General features: G+C 41.1%; 2 protein-coding genes across 2 annotated transcripts; both read right to left on the bottom strand.

Annotated features, from left to right (window-relative positions):
* Nucleotides 1-4,348, bottom strand: LOC123470654 (endoribonuclease Dicer-like). The gene is made up of 14 exons (XM_045171205.1): nt 4,289-4,348; nt 4,019-4,214; nt 3,891-3,960; nt 3,639-3,820; nt 3,426-3,573; nt 3,111-3,352; nt 2,900-3,026; nt 2,715-2,842; nt 2,574-2,647; nt 2,324-2,500; nt 2,172-2,256; nt 1,670-1,913; nt 294-1,445; nt 1-226 (listed from the first exon to the last, which is right to left on the bottom strand). The coding sequence occupies exons 1-14, from the start codon at nt 4,346-4,348 to the stop codon at nt 1-3; spliced, it is 3,111 nt and encodes a 1,036-aa protein (XP_045027140.1).
* A 2,046-nt stretch (nt 4,349-6,394) lies between these two features.
* On the bottom strand, nt 6,395-19,968 carry LOC123470653 (endoribonuclease Dicer-like). Its single transcript, XM_045171204.1, is given in 23 exon segments — nt 6,395-6,622; nt 6,675-6,736; nt 6,918-7,346; nt 7,403-7,649; nt 8,755-9,171; nt 10,090-10,264; nt 10,332-11,483; nt 11,708-11,951; nt 12,211-12,295; nt 12,363-12,539; nt 12,613-12,686; nt 12,754-12,881; nt 12,939-13,065; nt 13,150-13,391; nt 13,465-13,571; nt 13,573-13,613; nt 13,679-13,860; nt 13,931-14,000; nt 14,059-14,254; nt 14,329-14,399; nt 18,946-19,195; nt 19,262-19,340; nt 19,880-19,968. Coding segments are annotated over 23 exon segments (4,872 nt in total).
* Nucleotides 19,969-20,866: the final 898 nt, after the last annotated feature.

The following is a 20,866-nucleotide window of genomic DNA, read 5'->3' as shown; positions in this document are numbered from 1 at the left end:
TTATGAAAATAATCGACCCAACAGGGAATCCAGTAAAAAATCTATTCCCACGTTAGCTTCTTTAAAGATCAAGATGCGAAGTTCTTCGGCCACCAGAATGCCATTAAGACGATGAAGAACGGATGGGATCCATACCACCTGTTTCCAAACAGATCCTGGCAGCGGATGAATATTGCAAAGTTCAGGCACATGATGCATTGGAATTTCTTTCTTCGTTGAAGCCAATCTGTTGTGAATAAAATAGATAATTTGCCATATTAAAAAAGGATTTTAAAACACACTGTTTTATTCACCTCGGGACAAGGAAGTTTTTCCTCGTTATCTCGCGACTGACTTGCACGAGCTGCTGATTTTCATTAGTCAATATCTGATTGTACTTTTTGGAAAAATAAGATGCGTAAGTTTCATTCTCTCTTTCTGGGAACGCAGAGAGCGGTGTCAAGTCTGAAACGCCATCGACGTAGAAGGAATTTAATGTCCCCAGCGGTTTATAGGACGGGACGATAACTGCGTCGACATACTCTTTCGGTTCGAATGAAAACTTGTTGCCCGTGAAAGGTGGCCGTTTTTCCCACTCGACGGTTGGTGCATTGATCATCTTTTCGACGAGAACAAAGTCCAGTTTTTCGGTTGCACTTTGTAGAGGGACAATGAGGTACTGCAAATCAGAGGCCTGTAGGTCAAAATCTAGTTGACGTTTCCACAAGAAAATCACGTCTTGGAAGATAAACTGATGAAATTTTTCGAGTTTTTCTAGCTGACTGTCGTCAAGGATGATTGAATCCACTCCACACAGATTGACTTGGAATTCCCCAGCTCGCGTAATCAAAGGTAACGGACAAAGCGCAGGTATGACTTGTGACGTCAAAATGGCTAACTTTGTTTCCCCGACGAATGGTATAAATAGTTTGTTGACATCCAGGCAAGGCTTCATCAGCATAAAGTCTATCAAATAAACGAAGTTGGGCTGTCTCGGAATAGGTCGGCAATTCGAAAAACAAGCAGGGAAACGACGTTTGCAAATCGTGACATTTCCATGGTGTTGAGGTACACTGGCATCATCTTCGATTGGCAACTCTTCCTCTTCTTCTTCTGGAATCAGCCGTGGAATAGGAAAGAGATGAACGTCATCCAGCTCTTTCAGTTTGTGAAGCATGATGCATGCTTTTAAAGCAACTGCTCTTTTGGCCAGACGTTTAGTTGGCATCACGTCTGCAATTATCTCTTCTCTCAAGGACGAGTTTAGGAGAAGAATTAGACGAAACTGGTATAAATCACCAATCGAAAACCCGTTGGTCATTCCACGATTATCATTTGGTAAATTTTTAAGAACGTCTTTAATATTTTTTAGTTGAGCGGGATCGGCTACGCTTTTATCAGCTTTCTTGATTGTTAGTTTGGGGGCCAAAAGGACATTTGGATCTGACGAGAGCTGGCCACAGTACCTAAATGAACAAAGAAAGAAATATTTTAAAAATAATAATGAAATTTAATTTGAAGTAACACTGTGGTCGTCAATTCGCTTTCTTTCCCTCTCACCCTGGCTTTGGGACGTTACGAAGTACACTCGTAGCTTCAACAATGCATGTTAACCAGAGTTTCTTTACGTCACGTTTAGCACAGGAAACGCGAAGTTAATGACGTTGCATCCCTGCGGTAAGGACTATACCTGTTGACAAGCGATATACTACTCAGTAAAGTAATACGGGGTCCGTCTTCACCGTAGGGAGCGTAGGGTGGGATGATTTCGCAAAATAGGTTGTCTATAATACTGTCCCGATCGTCTTCGAAATTTCCGATAGCCAAGAGCTGCTGTTCAATGCTACGGAACTGTGCCAAATTCTTCAGGTAGCTTTCCGTTTCACTTTGGCTCACCATCAAACAATAAAAGGCTTTCCTGCTCCTTGCTCGGCCTGAATTCATTAAATGCTTAATTTTGGCACATCAGAAACTAATTTTAAACTTGCTCATTTCTGTGTTAGGGTTCATAAAGAAGCCTCTTTGCTACTGGAACCATGTATCGGCGTGAAAGTATACTAGTGTAAAAAATTCGCGAGTTTTCTGGCGCCAATAAGTTAACAATAATTTTAAAAAAACAAACGAATTTTTCTTTTCTGTGTGTCTTTTTGGTTTCCTTTAGAAAAAGGTAGATATTTACGGGCTCGATCTACCTTTGGCCTGAACGTATTCGCAGTAGGTTTTGATGTGGTCGAATTTTACAATTAGATTACAGGCAGGAATGTCAACTCCTTCTTCCTACGAATAAAGGTGAAAAAAAAATCAAGGAAAACTCCTTCAAAACTGATAAATAAAAATTAGCTACCAGCACAGAGGTTGCCACTATCAGATTACAACGACCTTCGCGAAAGCTGGTCATAATCTCGTTTTGTTTTATGTTGAGAATTTTAGTTTCTTTCAGTGAAGCGTTTCGATCTAATGCCTGGCCCATTGTGAATAATGGCTTCATAAATTCCAAGGTTTCGTCGTGTTTGGCAACATCCTAGTCCAAACAAAGAGATTGTGAATTTAGACACGGAACACAAATGTCTTGAAAAATAAAAGAGGCGAAAGACCTTCAAGAAGTGGTAAAGTACATTGGCCGTGCATCTTCGTTCGACAAAAATGATGGCACACATCTTAAGATTTACTCTAGAAAAATGAAAAATTTACATTCATTTTCATCAGTATTTAGTAAATATAGAAGCACCTTTGGCGTTCGTCGAGATTCTTTTCGGGACTAAAATTTCGAATAATTTCCAAAAGACGGATCACTTTGGGATGTACAAACAGTAATAGGCGGTCCTTTGGCGAGAACTTGGCGAAATAAGGAGTACAGATTTCCCTGAATTCCATATTGATTTAAAATAGTTTACGTCACCATGTTCCATACAGCGGCTACTTAATTTCCCTGCAGAGCGCAGAAACTTTGTTCAAATCTGCCAAAAACTGAGGAACTTTGACACGACTCTTGGCTTGCTGTAGGATGCGAATATACACATGTGCGCAATGATAGGCACCATATGGTCCTATAATAAATAAAGAGTAATTATTGATCAATTCGGTCTAACTAGTAAAATCACGGAAAGAATTGAATAATGTCCTTTACCAACCTAGAGCTCTAAGGAGATAATTTATGTCTTTAAGTGCATCCAACAATAAATCGATCTTGTCTGGGTGTTTTGCAACATCAGATTCAACTTTGGCAATCAATTCACCATACGAGTTTTTAAATTCTTGCATTAGTTTAAACACCATATCAAGGATTATAACGCTCAATGTCAGCGAATCTGGATTCTGTTTGTTATTTTCGTCATCGTATTGAAGGACGATTTCGCAAGGCTTCGTGGAATACCTCGTACATTAGAGATGACACGTAACATATTAAATTATCGCAGGATATGCCTACACTGTTTAGTTAAAGCTACCGATAGACCGTTTCTACACTGGATGGAATTTTGACGATGCACCCCATTGATTCAGAGAGCTTTTGAATGACTTCGGGCACCTTATGAGGTGTGCATCGCATCCTAAAAAGCGCTGCCGTCAAACCAAGAATTTTGGGCCGGCGCAAACCTGTAAGAAAAAAACGAAACGATCCCATTTACCTTCAAAAAATAATAGCAATGGTTTCTATGTACTTTCATAGCTTTGCAGTTTCGAAAGGACTTGTTTCATGGGCGCATCTTTCACAGCAGCATGGCACTTGTCGAATACCAATAAGTTAAGTTGGTATGCAGAAAAGAAATCATGGTTCAAAACATTCACAAAAATTTGAGCCGTCATGACTAGGACGTGATTTTCTTTGAATTCTGTTTTCCACCTGAAACAATTTATGATAATTGTTAAACATTTGGGCTATACACATTAAGTCTCTAAAAGATAGAAATGACCTTTCTTTTCTCCAAGAATCGACACCCATACTTCCATAGAATTCCTTCACTCTCAAATAAGTGTGACGTCCTAATAATATAAGCGAACAATAAAGTATGAACAAATCCAAAAAGTAGTATAGACGTACGCAAGTAGGCTGCCTGCTGAATAGCCAATAAAATTATAGGTACAAGAAAGACGGTTCTTTTCCCGCCCAAATCCAATGGTTTTGTGACTTCATGTACTTTCTCCTTAATCAAAAGGGCTGCTATATATGTTTTCCTGGAACCGGTAGGTAGGTAAGCGATTATATTTTCCCCTAATGCTTCTTCAAACAGTTCCACCTGTAAAATAAAAAGAAAACAGAAATTCTAGCCACCTATTTTAACTTGCCTAACAAACTATTTCAGATTAGTGCCTGGTAGTCTCTTGGGGTGAAATCAGCATCCACAAAACCAGTACTGGCTTTAGTTTCCATTCCTGGATTTTCTGAAAGCAATCAAAAAAAATAATAATGACAAAATTTGGATGAGTTTATAAAATTCATAAGTAACAACTAGGAAACATGAATTAATGTAGTGCAAAGTGTGTTTAATTAATTATTAAGAAACAATGGGAAATATTGCAAACCCCAGCTTATTGTCATAGGGGAGAACGGGGTCAAACTGGACAAAAAATTTCTTTCCTCTTTATTTAGATTTCTATGTTCTTTTTTTAATATTTATTTTTAGTTAATGGTGCAGCACTTTCTTGGGTAACTAAATAAAGTCTTAAAATAAACTCGTAAAAAGGTCTTTCTTAAGTCTTAAAATAAACGAGTTATAAGGATTTTAATGAAGTCGGTTTTTTTAGTTTTTATTTAAACGGCGGGGCGAAACTGGACAGGGACGGTGTGAGATTGGACACTGCCAGTTTTCCTCATAAGGAGACATAAAATAAGTTTTAAAAAAATATGGGTAGATTGCTTATTCAATATTTTATTCATTCATATTGAAATATTTGCAATAGAAATGAAAAATAGAGTTATGTCATTTTTACGAAATAGGGGGCTGAAATGGACAATTTGTAGGTGGGTAGAGTAAAATGGGAGGGCTTAACAGAGTATCGAGTATCGATTTGTCATACGGGCGTATATGGCTTCTCCACAAGCACCTCCCACTCCAATATCGGAGTTGTCCGATATGACCCCAAAACTGTGTGTCCAAAATGACCCAACCCGGTGCTATTTAGTATTTCGTTAATAACTTTACACTGGAAAGGCATTAAAATTTAAGTTTTTTATCAATCATTAAAGAAATGAATTGGCTATTTCACATATCATTATTTTATTCATTTGTAGTGTTTTTCAATTTAAAAATGCTTACAGTAATAGGGAAGAATATTACATCAAACAGGGCCATTTTTTTAATTCTGCGATAACAAGAACAATAATGATTCGATTTTAATCAATATTTTTTCTAGAACGTTAAACATTGCAGTCTACACAAAAATAAAAAATAAAAAAATTTTCCGTAACATGTAGCACTTAGGGTCTTTGTCCAATATGACCCGTGTCCAAGTTGACCCCGTTCTCCCCTACTCTAATAAAGTGTCTCACAGCCGGCTTCTTCTTACAGTCAAAACTAAAGAAGCAATGCTGAAGAGACGTTCTACGGGAGCACTGGAAGGTACAGTATCCTGCACAAAAGGTGAACACCGATTTGTTTTGAAAAAGCCATCTGTGGGTAGAAAATATTAATAGTATACTTTTTTAAGGAGAGGTAGGGTGGTTCTGGCGCAAAATCATCATAAGGGGGGTTGGGTAATGTCAGTCCAGACACCTTTTTTTTGCCCTAGGTATTAAATGTCTGGAAAAGTGTAGACTCGGTAGACTCCCCTACCCCCGGCTAATCGGGTCGGGTAATCGGGTAGCATATGGAAACACAAATTTATTTTATCAGTATGCTAGCTGTTAGTTATCAAATTGTTAGTGGCTTGTGGGATACGTTTCCGTCGGCGACGCGGGATTTCCGCGTTCAAAGCTTGTATGCGTTAATAGAATTCAGAGCAAATCTAACTAATGAATATAATTAAATAAAATTTTGATGAAATATATAATATTTAAAATTTTGAAAAAAGTATTTATATGCGATTATCTGTGCAGGATACTGTACAGTATCCTGCACAAAAAGGTGAACACCGATTTGTTTTGAAAAAGCCATCTCTGGGTAGAAAATATTAATAGTTTACCCTTTTAAGGAGAGGTAGGGCGGTTTTGGCGCAAAATCATTATAAGGGGGGTTGGGTAATATCAGTCCAGACACCTTTTATTTTGCCCTAGGTATTAAATATCTGGAAAAGTGTAGACTGTATCATCGGTAGACTCCGCTACCCCCCGGCTATGTAGAACTAATTTTGCAATACAAAATAGAGTCTTTCCATTACTTGTTATTGTCATTATCGGGTCGGGTAATCGGGTGGCATATGAAAACACAAAATTATTTTATCAGTTGGCCGTCAATAAGCTTTTAATTAAGTATAATAGTTACCTCTCGTCAAGTTTCTCAAGTAACCTTTCACGGATAGAGTTGCCATTCTCGAGCACTAAACCTTCAAGCTTAACTCTTATTTTTGTTATTGTCGGCAGAACATGGCCCAAAATACAGTTCTCTTCACCCTGAAGAAGATCCAAGTAAACTGAAATAGGCTGCATTATTGCAACATATTCAAATAAGTATTCGAGATCTTCTTCGCTAACAGATGGGATGCCAAGCTGTTCAGTGTTCACATAATTAAACTAGGAGTTTGTAGTCAAGGTTTAATACCACAGCCAAAGAATCAAATAGAGAATTCCATCTTGTTCGGCAAGGAGATGGCAGATAAGCACCTATTTATGGTGACATACAGTTTTCAAGGTTAAATTAAACCTAATTTTTTTACACAGATTTTTCGTACCTAGTATTTGTTTTGCTAGATCTGCAGCTTTAGTACTTCTGCCACACTTGTTCCACAGGTCAGTAACTCTTTTCAAATCCCGATTGAAAAAAATCTTGAAAGACGAGTTAGACCTAAAATAGCTTCCATGTCTGTTGTTGCCAATAAGTTTAAAGTATGAGCTGCGCAGCGAATATGGGCCGGTAGCCATATGTTTCTATCTTCATCATCATTACAGAATGAAGAACTTAGGAGTTCGTAAGAATCAATTTCCTGAATGTTTGCATTCACTGCCACACTATCGCAGACATCAGTATCTTCTCCAGCTAATTGGGATATAATATATTCCGAAATTTCCTCTGTAACTGAGCCAACTATTTCTACAGTTTCATGAATATTGTTTTCATTAGCAGAGGCCATGGAGGGAGATGCAAAATAGATCCGCATAGCTTTGACGAAATTAGACCCATTGTCTGTCACAATATGCCGCACTTTTCCCGTAAGTCCGTAATCAAGAATTATACTATGAATAAGATTGGCTATTTTATCAAAGGTATGACTTCCTACATGTTGAAGATATTTTTAGTTAACGAATCACGAAACTCGTCAAGTGAAATACCTGTAAATCTCTTTAAACTGATAGCTGCTGAGTGGCACTGCAACGTGACTTCATCTAGCCAATGGGCTGTAACACCGAGAAAACTTCTGTGCCTCGAACTCCAAATATCGGTAGTCAAGGAAATTACGGATACTTTTCCAAAACTAACCTTAAGATTACTATGAAATTTCTTGAAATCTTTGGCAATCAAAGAGCAAAGAGTTTTTGAGGAGAACAAAACATTTTTCGGATTTAAAGCCTGCAACATCTTTTTGAAAAAATACGAATCAACTGTTGATAGGGGCAATGCGTCGGCTATGATGTAATCTAGAATCCGTTGATTTATTTTTTCTTGTTCAGTTAAAAGAAGTGGAGCACGGACAAAAAACTCGCTCGCCCTAGCTTAGCTGCAATTTTCTGGCTATCTGTAAGTTTAGTCTTGGCAGGAGTTTCTACTCGCTTTCTTTTCTCAGATTTCTTTACTTGTTTTTCCTTTTCGTTTTGAAGCTTGAAAGTAAAATATTCAGACGGATGGATCAGCGGGCCGCTTGTCTCCAATGACTGATCCGCATGACCTCTAGCGGTCAAGTATACAACAACTCTTCCCAAGCTGTTGACGGGCAACAGGTTAACAAAAATGAAAGCGAAAGAACAGAGTAGAGATATGACAAACGATACGCAATGCGGGAAAGCCTCAAGAATTTCTCGGTAGCACCCAGAGCAGTCCACTACTCTTACCGTGTTGGCCAGAGAGGAGAAGGTCGCATCCGCTCGACGATTGTATTCGTCGCTGGAGCAGCTAATGGCCATGGACGCTCGGAAAAAGCGGTAGCGACCCCACGGAGTAATGAAAGTCGTTAAGTGCTGGCTATCTGGATGAAGATGGATTTGATAGTACCCATTGGCCGCATCAAAAAATCTGTAAAAGGTTGCTTCACTGTCAATTTCTGAAACTGAATCTCGTGGTGTGCGTTTTGGGTGAGTAGGACGCAAGATGAACCGGTTCAAGCGGGTGTGGTCCACGCAGATGCGCAATTTGCCGTTCGGTTTCCGAATTACAACAAACGGGTGCCACACAATCCATGGGTTCCGAAACTGGAGAGATGATTCCGGCTTCCTCCAAGTCGTCCAGCTGCTGCTTCACCGCCGGACGGTCTGCATACACAATGGGGCGGGCACCCAATACATAGTATGGCACTGCGTTGTCTGCGAGATGGATTGTTATGTCAAGTCCGTTAATGCATCGTAGGCCCAAGGATTGATCGAAGACATAGTGAAAATGGCCGACTATGGCCGCCTTGACGGTTGCAACCTATTCGGCAGAAGGAGAGGGCGGAATGATGAGGTCGGCATGAAAAAGACGTGTCGAATACCGGCAGGTGGGTTTGAAGAGTTTTAATTGATGTCAAGAAGCGAATTTGTTGGATCGGGAGCGGGTAATCCTTGTGTAGAATATGCAAAGCGATACAGTCGAGCCAACTGAGTAGGACGCCGGTGATTTCTGGGCATATGATGACAGTGATGATAGCCGACTGGTTACCGTATCTGACGCGGACGTCCCTTTGGCCGATGGAGAGGAGAGGCGCTGACTTTTCTGCCATAACGAGGTCAAAAGACGACGAAGCGAGGTTGGGTTCCGTTAGATCAATGGCCGAGAGGAAACCCAGGCCACCAAAGGTCAATTCCGCAACGGGGTCGGGCGTAACATTCCGGAATGACTGCAGAAACATCTCATTGTTGTCTGGTAAATCCAATGACATAAGCGGGGTGCAGCGTTCACGATGGGTCACCTGCACATTCCCGATAAGTAAACGCACCATTTGATTTTTCTACCCGGTACTGCTATCTGTCTTTGCCCCCGGTTTGCCTCCGCTGCCGTCCGTGCGTCCGTTACCACCTCCACTTCCTTCCTGACGCGCGCCGTAAGCGCTGCCGCTTGTATCACCGGCTTTATTTGAACATTTAGGCGCAAAATGCTTTGTTTTGTTGCAGAGGTGGCAGTTCTTCGTGGTAGCGGGAAAGGTCTGTCCGAAAGAATGTTGTGAGCGACCACATACATTGCATTCGGATGTTAAATGCTTCCCGTGTTATTTGTTGTGAACCGATGAGACGCCAGATGAGCCACTGAGAGCCTTCTCGTTTGCTTGGGCCGATTTCTTTCTCCTACACAGGTTAACCGCCTCCTGGGCGGATGGAAATGGGCTAACGGCAAGGAGCTTCTTTTTCGTCTCAGAATCACGGACCCCCGCTTTTTATTCGGGTTGCATAATCGTTCAACCTATTGCACCAAGAGCGAAGGTGTGATGTTGACACGTCGCCGTAAAGTTTTCCCATAGTCGAGGGATCCAAGCACCTTGGTTCAGCAGGCTGTGGGCCCTGTAGTGATGGGCCAGGTTTGGGTGGGCCTGATTGAGCGGGTGGTCCCAGCGGTGGGCCACCGATGAGGGCTGTGTGGGGTGTTAGTGTCAAGTTACACGGTCATATTGGTCTGGCCGGCCTCAATAGCGTTGATACGATTATCTACGGCCCCCACCGCGTCCAAAGCGTCCTGAACACTTGCCATCGTACCCTGATTCCTAATGTGAGGTGGTCGGTGTGAATTTCACTCCCCCATGTTATAGGTGTGGGGTCATACACAAGTGGGAATGTAGTCGGAATTATGAAAATAATCGACCCAACAGGGAACCCAGTAAAAAATCTATTCCCACGTTAGCTTCTTTAAAGATCAAGATGCGAAGTTCTTCGGCCACCAGAATGCCATTAAGACGATGAAGAACGGATGGGATCCATACCACCTGTTTCCAAACAGATCCTGGCAGCGGATGAATATTGCAAAGTTCAGGCACATGATGCATTGGAATTTCTTTCTTCGTTGAAGCCAATCTGTTGTGAATAAAATAGATAATTTGCCATATTAAAAAAGGATTTTAAAACACACTGTTTTATTCACCTCGGGACAAGGAAGTTTTTCCTCGTTATCTCGCGACTGACTTGCACGAGCTGCTGATTTTCATAAGCCAATATCTGATTGTACTTTTTGGAAAAATAAGATGCGTAAGTTTCATTCTCTCTTTCTGGGAACGCAGAGAGCGGTGTCAAGTCTGAAACGCCATCGACGTAGAAGGGATTTAATGTCCCCAGCGGTTCATAGGACGGGACGATAACTGCGTCGACATACTCTTTCGGTTCGAATGAAAACTTGTTGCCCGTGAAAGGTGGCCGTTTTTCCCACTCGACGGTTGGTGCATTGATCATCTTTTCGACGAGAACAAAGTCCAGTTTTTCGGTTGCACTTTGTAGAGGGACAATGAGGTACTGCAAATCAGAGGCCTGTAGGTCAAAATCTAGTTGACGTTTCCACAAGAAAATCACGTCTTGGAAGATAAACTGATGAAATTTTTCGAGTTTTTCTAGCTGACTGTCGTCAAGGATGATTGAATCCACTCCACACAGATTGACTTGGAATTCCCCAGCTCGCGCAATCAAAGGTAACGGACAAATCGCAGGTATGACTTGTGACGTCAAAATGGCTAACTTTGTTTCCCCGACAAATGGTATAAATAGTTTGTTGACATCCAGGCAAGGCTTCATCAGCATAAAGTCTATCAAATAAACGAAGTTGGGCTGTCTCGGAATAGGTCGGCAATTCGAAAAACAAGCAGGGAAACGACGTTTGCAAATCGTGACGTTTCCATGGTGTTGAGGTACACTGGCATCATCTTCGATTGGCAAATCTTCCTCTTCTTCTTCTGGAATCAGCCGTGGAATAGGAAAGAGATGAACGTCATCCAGCTCTTTCAGTTTGTGAAGCATGATGCATGCTTTTAAAGCAACTGCTCTTTTGGCCAGACGTTTAGTTGGCATCACGTCTGCAATTATCTCTTCTCTCAAGGGCGAGTTTAGGGGAAGAATTAGACGACACTGGTATAAATCACCAATCGAAAACCCGTTGGTCATTCCACGATTATCATTTGGTAAATTTTTAAGAACGTCTTTAATATTTTTTAGTTGAGCGGGATCGGCTACGCTTTTATCAGCTTTCTTGATTGTTAGTTTGGGGGCCAAAAGGACATTTGGATCTGACGAGAGCTGGCCACAGTACCTAAATGAACAAAGAAAGAAATATTTTAAAAATAATAATGAAATTTAATTTGAAGTAACACTGTGGTCGTCAATTCGCTTTCTTTCCCTCTCTCCCTGGCTTTGGGACGTTACGAAGTACACTCGTAGCTTCAACAATGCATGTGAACCAGAGTTTCTTTACGTCACGTTTAGCACAGGAAACGCGAAGTTAATGACGTTGCATCCCTGCGGTAAGGACTATACCTGTTGACAAGCGATATACTACTCAGTAAAGTAATACGGGGTCCGTCTTCACCGTAGGGAGCGTAGGGTGGGATGATTTCGCAAAATAGGTCGTCTATAATACTGTCCCGATCGTCTTCGAAATTTCCGATAGCCAAGAGCTGCTGTTCAATGATACGGAACTGTGCCAAATTCTTCAGGTAGCTTTCCGTTTCACTTTGGCTCACCATCAAACAATAAAAGGCTTTCCTGCTCCTTGCTCGGCCTGAATTCATTAAATGCTTAATTTTGGCACATCAGAAACTAATTTTAAACTTGCTCATTTCTGTGTTAGGGTTCATAAAGAAGCCTCTTTGCTACTGGAACCATGTATCGGCGTGAAAGTCTACTAGTGTAAGAAATTCGCGAGTTTTCTGGCGCCAATAAGTTAACAATAATTAAAAAAAAAAAAAACGAATTTTCCTTTTCTGTGTGTCTTTTTGGTTTCCTTTAGAAAAAGGTAGATATTTACGGGCTCGATCTACCTTTGGCCTGAACGTATTCGCAGTAGGTTTTGATGTGGTCGAATTATACAATTAGATTACAGGCAGGAATGTCAACTCCTTCTTCCTACGAATAAAGGTGAAAAAAAAATTAAGGAAAACTCCTTCAAAACTGATAAATAAAAATTAGCTACCAGCACAGAGGTTGCCACTATCAGATTACAACGACCTTCGCGAAAGCTGGTCATAATCTCGTTTTGTTTTATGTTGAGAATTTTAGTTTCTTTCAGTGAAGCGTTTCGATCTAATGCCTGGCCCATTGTGAATAATGGCTTCATAAATTCCAAGGTTTCGTCGTGTTTGGCAACATCCTAGTCCAAACAAAGAGATTGTGAATTTAGACACGGAACACAAATGTCTTGAAAAATAAAAGAGGCGAAAGACCTTCAAGAAGTGGTAAAGTACATTGGCCGTGCATCTTCGTTCGACAAAAATGATGGCACACATCTTAAGATTTACTCTAGAAAAATGAAAAATTTACATTCATTTTCATCAGTATTTAGTAAATATAGAAGCACCTTTGGCGTTCGTCGAGATTCTTTTCGGGACTAAAATTTCGAATAATTTCCAAAAGACGGATCACTTTGGGATGTACAAACAGTAATAGGCGGTCCTTTGGCGAGAACTTGGCGAAATAAGGAGTACAGATTTCCCTGAATTCCATATTGATTTAAAATAGTTTACGTCACCATGTTCCATACAGCGGCTACTTAATTTCCCTGCAGAGCGCAGAAACTTTGTTCAAATCTGCCAAAAACTGAGGAACTTTGACACGACTCTTGGCTTGCTGTAGGATGCGAATATACACATGTGCGCAATGATAGGCACCATATGGTCCTATAATAAATAAAGAGTAATTATTGATCAATTCGGTCTAACTAGTAAAATCACGGAAAGAATTGAATAATGTCCTTTACCAACCTAGAGCTCTAAGGAGATAATTTATGTCTTTAAGTGCATCCAACAATAAATCGATCTTGTCTGGGTGTTTTGCAACATCAGATTCAACTTTGGCAATCAATTCACCATACGAGTTTTTAAATTCTTGCATTAGTTTAAACACCATATCAAGGATTATAACGCTCAATGTCAGCGAATCTGGATTCTGTTTGTTATTTTCGTCATCGTATTGAAGGACGATTTCGCAAGGCTTCGTGGAATACCTCGTACATTAGAGATGACACGTAACATATTAAATTATCGCAGGATATGCCTACACTGTTTAGTTAAAGCTACCGATAGACCGTTTCTACACTGGATGGAATTTTGACGATGCACCCCATTGATTCAGAGAGCTTTTGAATGACTTCGGGCACCTTATGAGGTGTGCATCGCATCCTAAAAAAGCGCTGCCGTCAAACCAAGAATTTTGGGCCGGCGCAAACCTGTAAGAAAAAAACGAAACGATCCCATTTACCTTCAAAAAATAATAGCAATGGTTTCTATGTACTTTCATAGCTTTGCAGTTTCGAAAGGACTTGTTTCATGGGCGCATCTTTCACAGCAGCATGGCACTTGTCGAATACCAATAAGTTAAGTTGGTATGCAGAAAAGAAATCATGGTTCAAAACATTCACAAAAATTTGAGCCGTCATGACTAGGACGTGATTTTCTTTGAATTCTGTTTTCCACCTGAAACAATTTATGATAATTGTTAAACATTTGGGCTATACACATTAAGTCTCTAAAAGATAGAAATGACCTTTCTTTTCTCCAAGAATCGACACCCATACTTCCATAGAATTCCTTCACTCTCAAATAAGTGTGACGTCCTAATAATATAAGCGAACAATAAAGTATGAACAAATCCAAAAAGTAGTATAGACGTACGCAAGTAGGCTGCCTGCTGAATAGCCAATAAAATTATAGGTACAAGAAAAACGGTTCTTTTCCCGCCCAAATCCAATGGTTTTGTGACTTCATGTACTTTCTCCTTAATCAAAAGGGCTGCTATATATGTTTTCCTGGAACCGGTAGGTAGGTAAGCGATTATATTTTCCCCTAATGCTGCTTCAAACAGTTCCACCTGTAAAATAAAAAGAAAACAGAAAGTCTAGCCACCTATTTTAACTTGCCTAACAAACTATTTCAGATTAGTGCCTGGTAGTCTCTTGGGGTGAAATCAGCATCCACAAAACCAGTACTGGCTTTAGTTTCCATTCCTGGATTTTCTGAAAGCAATAAAAAAAAATAATAATGACAAAATTTGGATGAGTTTATAAAATTCATAAGTAACAACTAGGAAACATGAATTAATGTAGTGCAAAGTGTGTTTAATTAATTATTAAGAAACAATGGGAAATATTGCAAACCCCAGCTTATTGTCATAGGGGAGAACGGGGTCAAACTGGACAAAAAATTTCTTTCCTCTTTATTTAGATTTCTATGTTCTTTTTTAATATTTATTTTTAGTTAATGGTGCAGCACTTTCTTGGGTAACTCCACAATTTTTTTGTAATTTTTAAGTCTTAAAATAAACGAGTTATAAGGATTTTAATGAAGTCGGTTTTTTTAGTTTTTATTTAAACGGCGGGGCGAAACTGGACAGGGACGGTGTGAGATTGGACACTGCCAGTTTTCCTCATAAGGAGACATAAAATAAGTTTTAAAAAAATATGGGTAGATTGCTTATTCAATATTTTATTCATTCATATTGAAATATTTGCAATAGAAATGAAAAATAGAGTTATGTCATTTTTACGAAATAGGGGGCTGAAATGGACAATTTGTAGGTGGGTAGAGTAAAATGGGAGGGCTTAACAGAGTATCGAGTATCGATTTGTCATACGGGCGTATATGGCTTCTCCACAAGCACCTCCCACTCCAATATCGGAGTTGTCCGATATGACCCCAAAACTGTGTGTCCAAAATGACCCAACCCGGTGCTATTTAGTATTTCGTTAATAACTTTACACTGGAAAGGCATTAAAATTTAAGTTTTTTATCAATCATTAAAGAAATGAATTGGCTATTTCACATATCATTATTTTATTCATTTGTAGTGTTTTTCACTTTAAAAATGCTTACAGTAATAGGGAAGAATATTACATCAAACAGGGCCATTTTTTTAATTCTGCGATAACAAGAACAATAATGATTCGATTTTAATCAATATTTTTTCTAGAACGTTAAAAATTGCAGTCTACACAAAAATAAAAAAAAAAAAATTTTCCGTAACATGTAGCACTTAGGGTCTTTGTCCAATATGACCCGTGTCCATGTTGACCCCGTTCTCCCCTACTCTAATAAAGTGTCTCGCAGCCGGCTTCTTCTTACAGTCAAAACTAAAGAAGCAATGCTGAAGAGACGTTCTACGGGAGCACTGGAAGGTACAGTATCCTGCACAAAAAGGTGAACACCGATTTGTTTTGAAAAAGCCATCTGTGGGTAGAAAATATTAATAGTATACTTTTTTAAGGAGAGGTAGGGCGGTTCTGGCGCAAAATCATCATAAGGGGGGTTGGGTAATGTCAGTCCAGACACCTTTTTTTTGCCCTAGGTATTAAATGTCTGGAAAAGTGTAGACTCGGTAGACTCCCCTACCCCCCGGCTAATCGGGTCGGGTAATCGGGTAGCATATGGAAACACAAAATTATTTTATCAGTATGCTAGCTGTTAATTATCAAATTGTTAATGGCTTGTGGGATACGTTTCCGTCGGCGACGCGGGAGTTCCGCGTTCAAAGCTTGTATGCGTTAATAGAATTCAGAGCAAATCTAACTAATGAATATAATTAAATAAAATTTTGATGAAATATATAATATTTAAAATTTTGAAAAAAGTATTTATATGCGATTATCTGTGCAGGATACTGTACAGTATCCAGCACAAAAAGGTGAACACCGATTTGTTTTGAAAAAGCCATCTCTGGGTAGAAAATATTAATAGTTTACCCTTTTAAGGAGAGGTAGGGCGGTTTTGGCGCAAAATCATTATAAGGGGGGTTGGGTAATATCAGTCCAGACACCTTTTATTTTGCCCTAGGTATTAAATATCTGGAAAAGTGTAGACTGTATCATCGGTAGACTCCGCTACCCCCCGGCTATGTAGAACTAATTTTGCAATACAAAATAGAGTCTTTCCATTACTTGTTATTGTCATTATCGGGTCGGGTAATCGGGTGGCATATGAAAACACAAAATTATTTTATCAGTTGGCCGTCAATAAGCTTTTAATTAAGTATAATAGTTACCTCTCGTCAAGTTTCTCAAGTAACCTTTCACGGATAGAGTTGCCATTCTCGAGCACTAAACCTTCAAGCTTAACTCTTATTTTTGTTATTGTCGGCAGAACATGGCCCAAAATACAGTTCTCTTCACCCTGAAGAAGATCTAAGTAAACTGAAATAGGCTGCATTATTGCAACATATTCAAATAAGTATTCGAGATCTTCTTCGCTAACAGATGGGATGCCAAGCTGTTCAGTGTTCACATAATTAAACTAGGAGTTTGTAGTCAAGGTTTAATACCACAGCCAAAGAATCAAATAGAGAATTCCATCTTGTTCGGCAAGGAGATGGCAGATAAGCACCTATTTATGGCGACATACAGTTTTCAAGGTTAAATTAAACCTAATTTTTTTTACACAGATTTTTCGTACCTAGTATTTGTTTTGCTAGATCTGCAGCTTTAGTACTTCTGCCACACTTGTTCCACAGGTCAGTAACTCTTTTCAAATCCCGATTGAAAAAAATCTTGAAAGACGAGTTAGACCTAAAATAGCTTCCATGTCTGTTGTTGCCAATAAGTTTAAAGTATGAGCTGCGCAGCGAATATGGGCCGGTAGCCATATGTTTCTATCTTAATCATCATTACAGAATGAAGAACTTAGGAGTTCGTAAGAATCAATTTCCTGAATGTTTGCATTCACTGCTACACTATCGCAGACATCAGTATCTTCTCCAGCTAATTGGGATATAATTTATTCAGAAAATTTCCTCTGTAACTGAGCCAACTATTTCTACAGTTTCATGAATATTGTTTTCATTAGCAGAGGCCATGGAGGGAGATGCAAAATAGATCCGCATAGCTTTGACGAAATTAGACCCATTGTCTGTCACAATATGCTGCACTTTTCCCGTAAGTCCGTAATCAAGAATTATACTATGAATAAGATTGGCTATTTTATCAAAGGTATGACTTCCTACATGTTGAAGATATTTTTAGTTAACGAATCACGAAACTCGTCAAGTGAAATACCTGTAAATCTCTTTAAACTGATAGCTGCTGAGTGGCACTGCAACGTGACTTCATCTAGCCAATGGGCTGTAACACCGAGAAAACTTCTGTGCCTCGAACTCCAAATATCGGTAGTCAAGGAAATTACGGATACTTTTCCAAAACTAACCTTAAGATTACTATGAAATTTCTTGAAATCTTTGGCAATCAAAGAGCAAAGAGTTTTTAAGGAGAACAAAACATTTTTCGGATTTAAAGCCTGCAACATCTTTTTGAAAAAATACGAATCAACTGTTGATAGGGGCAATGCGTCGGCTATGATGTAATCTAGAATCCGTTGATTTATTTTTTTTTGTTCAGTTAAAAGAAGTGGAGCACGGACAAAAAACTCGCTCGCCCTAGCTTAGCTGCAATTTTCTGGCTATCTGTAAGTTTAGTCTTGGCAGGAGTTTCTACTCGCTTTCTTTTCTCAGATTTCTTTACTTGTTTTTCCTTTTCGTTTTGAAGCTTGAAAGTAAAATATTCAGACGGATGGATCAGCGGGCCGCTTGTCTCCAATGACTGATCCGCATGACCTCTAGCGGTCAAGTATACAACAACTCTTCCCAAGCTGTTGACGGGCAACAGGTTAACAAAAATGAAAGCGAAAGAACAGAGTAGAGATATGACAAACGATACGCAATGCGGGAAAGCCTCAAGAATTTCTCGGTAGCACCCAGAGCAGTCCACTACTCTTACCGTGTTGGCCAGAGAGGAGAAGGTCGCATCCGCTCGACGATTGTATTCGTCGCTGGAGCAGCTAATGCCCATGGACGCTCGGAAAAAGCGGTAGCGAACCCACGGAGTAATGAAAGTCGTTAAGTGCTGGCTATCTGGATGAAGATGGATTTGATAGTACCCATTGGCCGCATCAAAAAATCTGTAAAAGGTTGCTTCACTGTCAATTTCTGAAACTGAATCTCGTGGTGTGCGTTTTGGGTGAGTAGGACGCAAGATGAACCGGTTCAAGCGGGTGTGGTCCACGCAGATGCGCAATTTGCCGTTCGGTTTCCGAATTACAACAAACGGGTGCCACACAATCCATGGGTTCCGAAACTGGAGAGATGATTCCGGCTGCCTCCAAGTCGTCCAGCTGCTGCTTCACCGCCGGACGGTCTGCATACACAATGGGGCGGGCACCCAATACATAGTATGGCACTGCGTTGTCTGCGAGATGGATTGTTATGTCAAGTCCGTTAATGCATCGTAGGCCCAAGGATTGATCGAAGACATAGTGAAAATGGCCGACTATGGCCGCCTTGACGGTTGCAACCTATTCGGCAGAAGGAGAGGGCGGAATGATGAGGTCGGCATGAAAAAGACGTGTCGAATACCGGCAGGTGGGTTTGAAGAGTTTTAATTGATGTCAAGAAGCGAATTTGTTGGATCGGGAGCGGGTAATCCTTGTGTAGAATATGCAAAGCGATACAGTCGAGCCAACTGAGTAGGACGCCGGTGATTTCTGGGCATATGATGACAGTGATGATAGCTGACTGGTTACCGTATCTGACGCGGACGTCCCTTTGGCCGATGGAGAGGAGAGGCGCTGACTTTTCTGCCATAACGAGGTCAAAAGACGACGAAGCGAGGTTGGGTTCCGTTAGATCAATGGCCGAGAGGAAACCCAGGCCACCAAAGGTCAATTCCGCAACGGGGTCGGGCGTAACATTCCGGAATGACTGCAGAAACATCTCATTGTTGTCTGGTAAATCCAATGACATAAGCGGGGTGCAGCGTTCACGATGGGTCACCTGCACATTCCCGATAAGTAAACGCACCATTTGATTTTTCTACCCGGTACTGCTATCTGTCTTTGCCCCCGGTTTGACTCCGCTGCCGTCCGTGCGTCCGTTACCACCTCCACTTCCTTCCTGACGCGCGCCGTAAGCGCTGCCGCTTGTATCACCGGCTTTATTTGAACATTTAGGCGCAAAATGCTTTGTTTTGTTGCAGAGGTGGCAGTTCTTCGTGGTAGCGGGAAAGGTCTGTCCGAAAGAATGTTTTGAGCGACCACATACATTGCATTCGGATGTTAAATGCTTCCCGTGTTATTTGTTGTGAACCGATGAGACGCCAGATGAGCCACTGAGAGCCTTCTCGTTTGCTTGGGCCGATTTCTTTCTCCTACACAGGTTAACCGCCTCCTGGGCGGATGGAAATGGGCTAACGGCAAGGAGCTTCTTTTTCGTCTCAGAATCACGGACCCCCGCTTTTTATTCGGGTTGCATAATCGTTCAACCTATTGCACCAAGAGCGTAGGTGTGATGTTGACACGTCGCCGTAAAGTTTTCCCATAGCCGAGGGATCCAAGCACCTTGGTTCAGCAGGCTGTGGGCCCTGTAGTGATGGGCCAGGTTTGGGTGGGCCTGATTGAGCGGGTGGTCCCAGCGGTGGGCCACCGATGAGGGCTGTGTGGGGTGTTAGTGTCAAGTTACACGGTCATATTGGTCTGGCCGGCCTCAATAGCGTTGATACGATTATCTACGGCCCCCACCGCGTCCAAAGCGTCCTGAACACTTGCCATCGTACCCTGATTCCTAATGTGAGGTGGTCGGTGTGAATTTCATTCCCCCATGTTATAAGTGTGGGGTCATACACAAGTGGGAATGTAGTCGGAATTATGAAAATAATCGACCCAACAGGGAAATGGTGTCCGAAAATTGGTGGAAGTAAGGTATGTAGGACGTAAAGCGAGAAATAACACGGCCAACAAGAATGTGGTTGCGAAGTGGCCCGCAATGTACCGGCCGGCTAGTCAAAAAGACGCGACCAGGTAGGCTGCCGGGACAACTATAATAAAGACATAGAACCACAACGTGATGGCAACAGGAGAAAGACTTAACGTGGTGAAATGCTACGCTACAACAGCGCCAAGGCACCGACCCGTGATAACCAATATGGCGACGCCACGTGATAGAACAAGGAAAGGGGAAGGGGGAGGAGGTGACGGGGCTGACTAAGAAGAGATGGCGGCACTCACCAGTCACGTGACGAACAACCACACAAAAGCAATGAGTGTCGCGCCGACACGAAAGTGGAGAATCACAAGTTGATGACTGGGTGAAGCACGTAGGTAGAGCAAACCATCTCCGTCATGTTCAATAATCGTGGTTAACTCGGTGGGTAGAGAGCACTGAATAGTATTCACTTAGTTACACAAGATGTGATCTCGACACCAGCTCGATGTAGGGCAGACTACCGCTCGCTCTCGACCCGCTGGCCTCCAATGAGTGAGCCACAAAACCTCTAGCGGTCAAGTATACAACACGTGACTGCAACGGGTACGGTGTTGTTCTTTAGAGAAGTAATACGGTTCGTAGGGGGAAGGACATCCAATAACGAAGTAGAGAGCTTTCTGTACTATTGGGGCCTGTCAGTACTTTATACATGGGGCGCAAAAGAAGGGAACGGTAAAAGAAGTG

This window comes from Daphnia magna, linkage group LG3 (assembly GCF_020631705.1).
Source record: "Daphnia magna isolate NIES linkage group LG3, ASM2063170v1.1, whole genome shotgun sequence".
Lineage (NCBI taxonomy): Eukaryota > Metazoa > Arthropoda > Branchiopoda > Diplostraca > Daphniidae > Daphnia > Daphnia magna.
This window is presented reverse-complemented; position numbering and strand designations above follow the sequence as displayed.

What these genes read in the sequence shown, in the direction of transcription:
- LOC123470654 (XM_045171205.1), bottom strand. Translation starts at nt 4,348, where the DNA reads ATGGAAACTAAAGCCAGTACTGGTTTTGTGGATGCTGATTTCACCCCA. An exon ending in TACTTTACCACTTCTTGAAG is followed by an intron (nt 2,501 to 2,573) that starts GTCTTTCGCCTC and finishes TGTTTGGACTAG; the next exon opens with GATGTTGCCAAACACGACGA. An exon ending in TAGTGGCAACCTCTGTGCTG is followed by an intron (nt 2,257 to 2,323) that starts GTAGCTAATTTT and finishes CTTTATTCGTAG; the next exon opens with GAAGAAGGAGTTGACATTCC.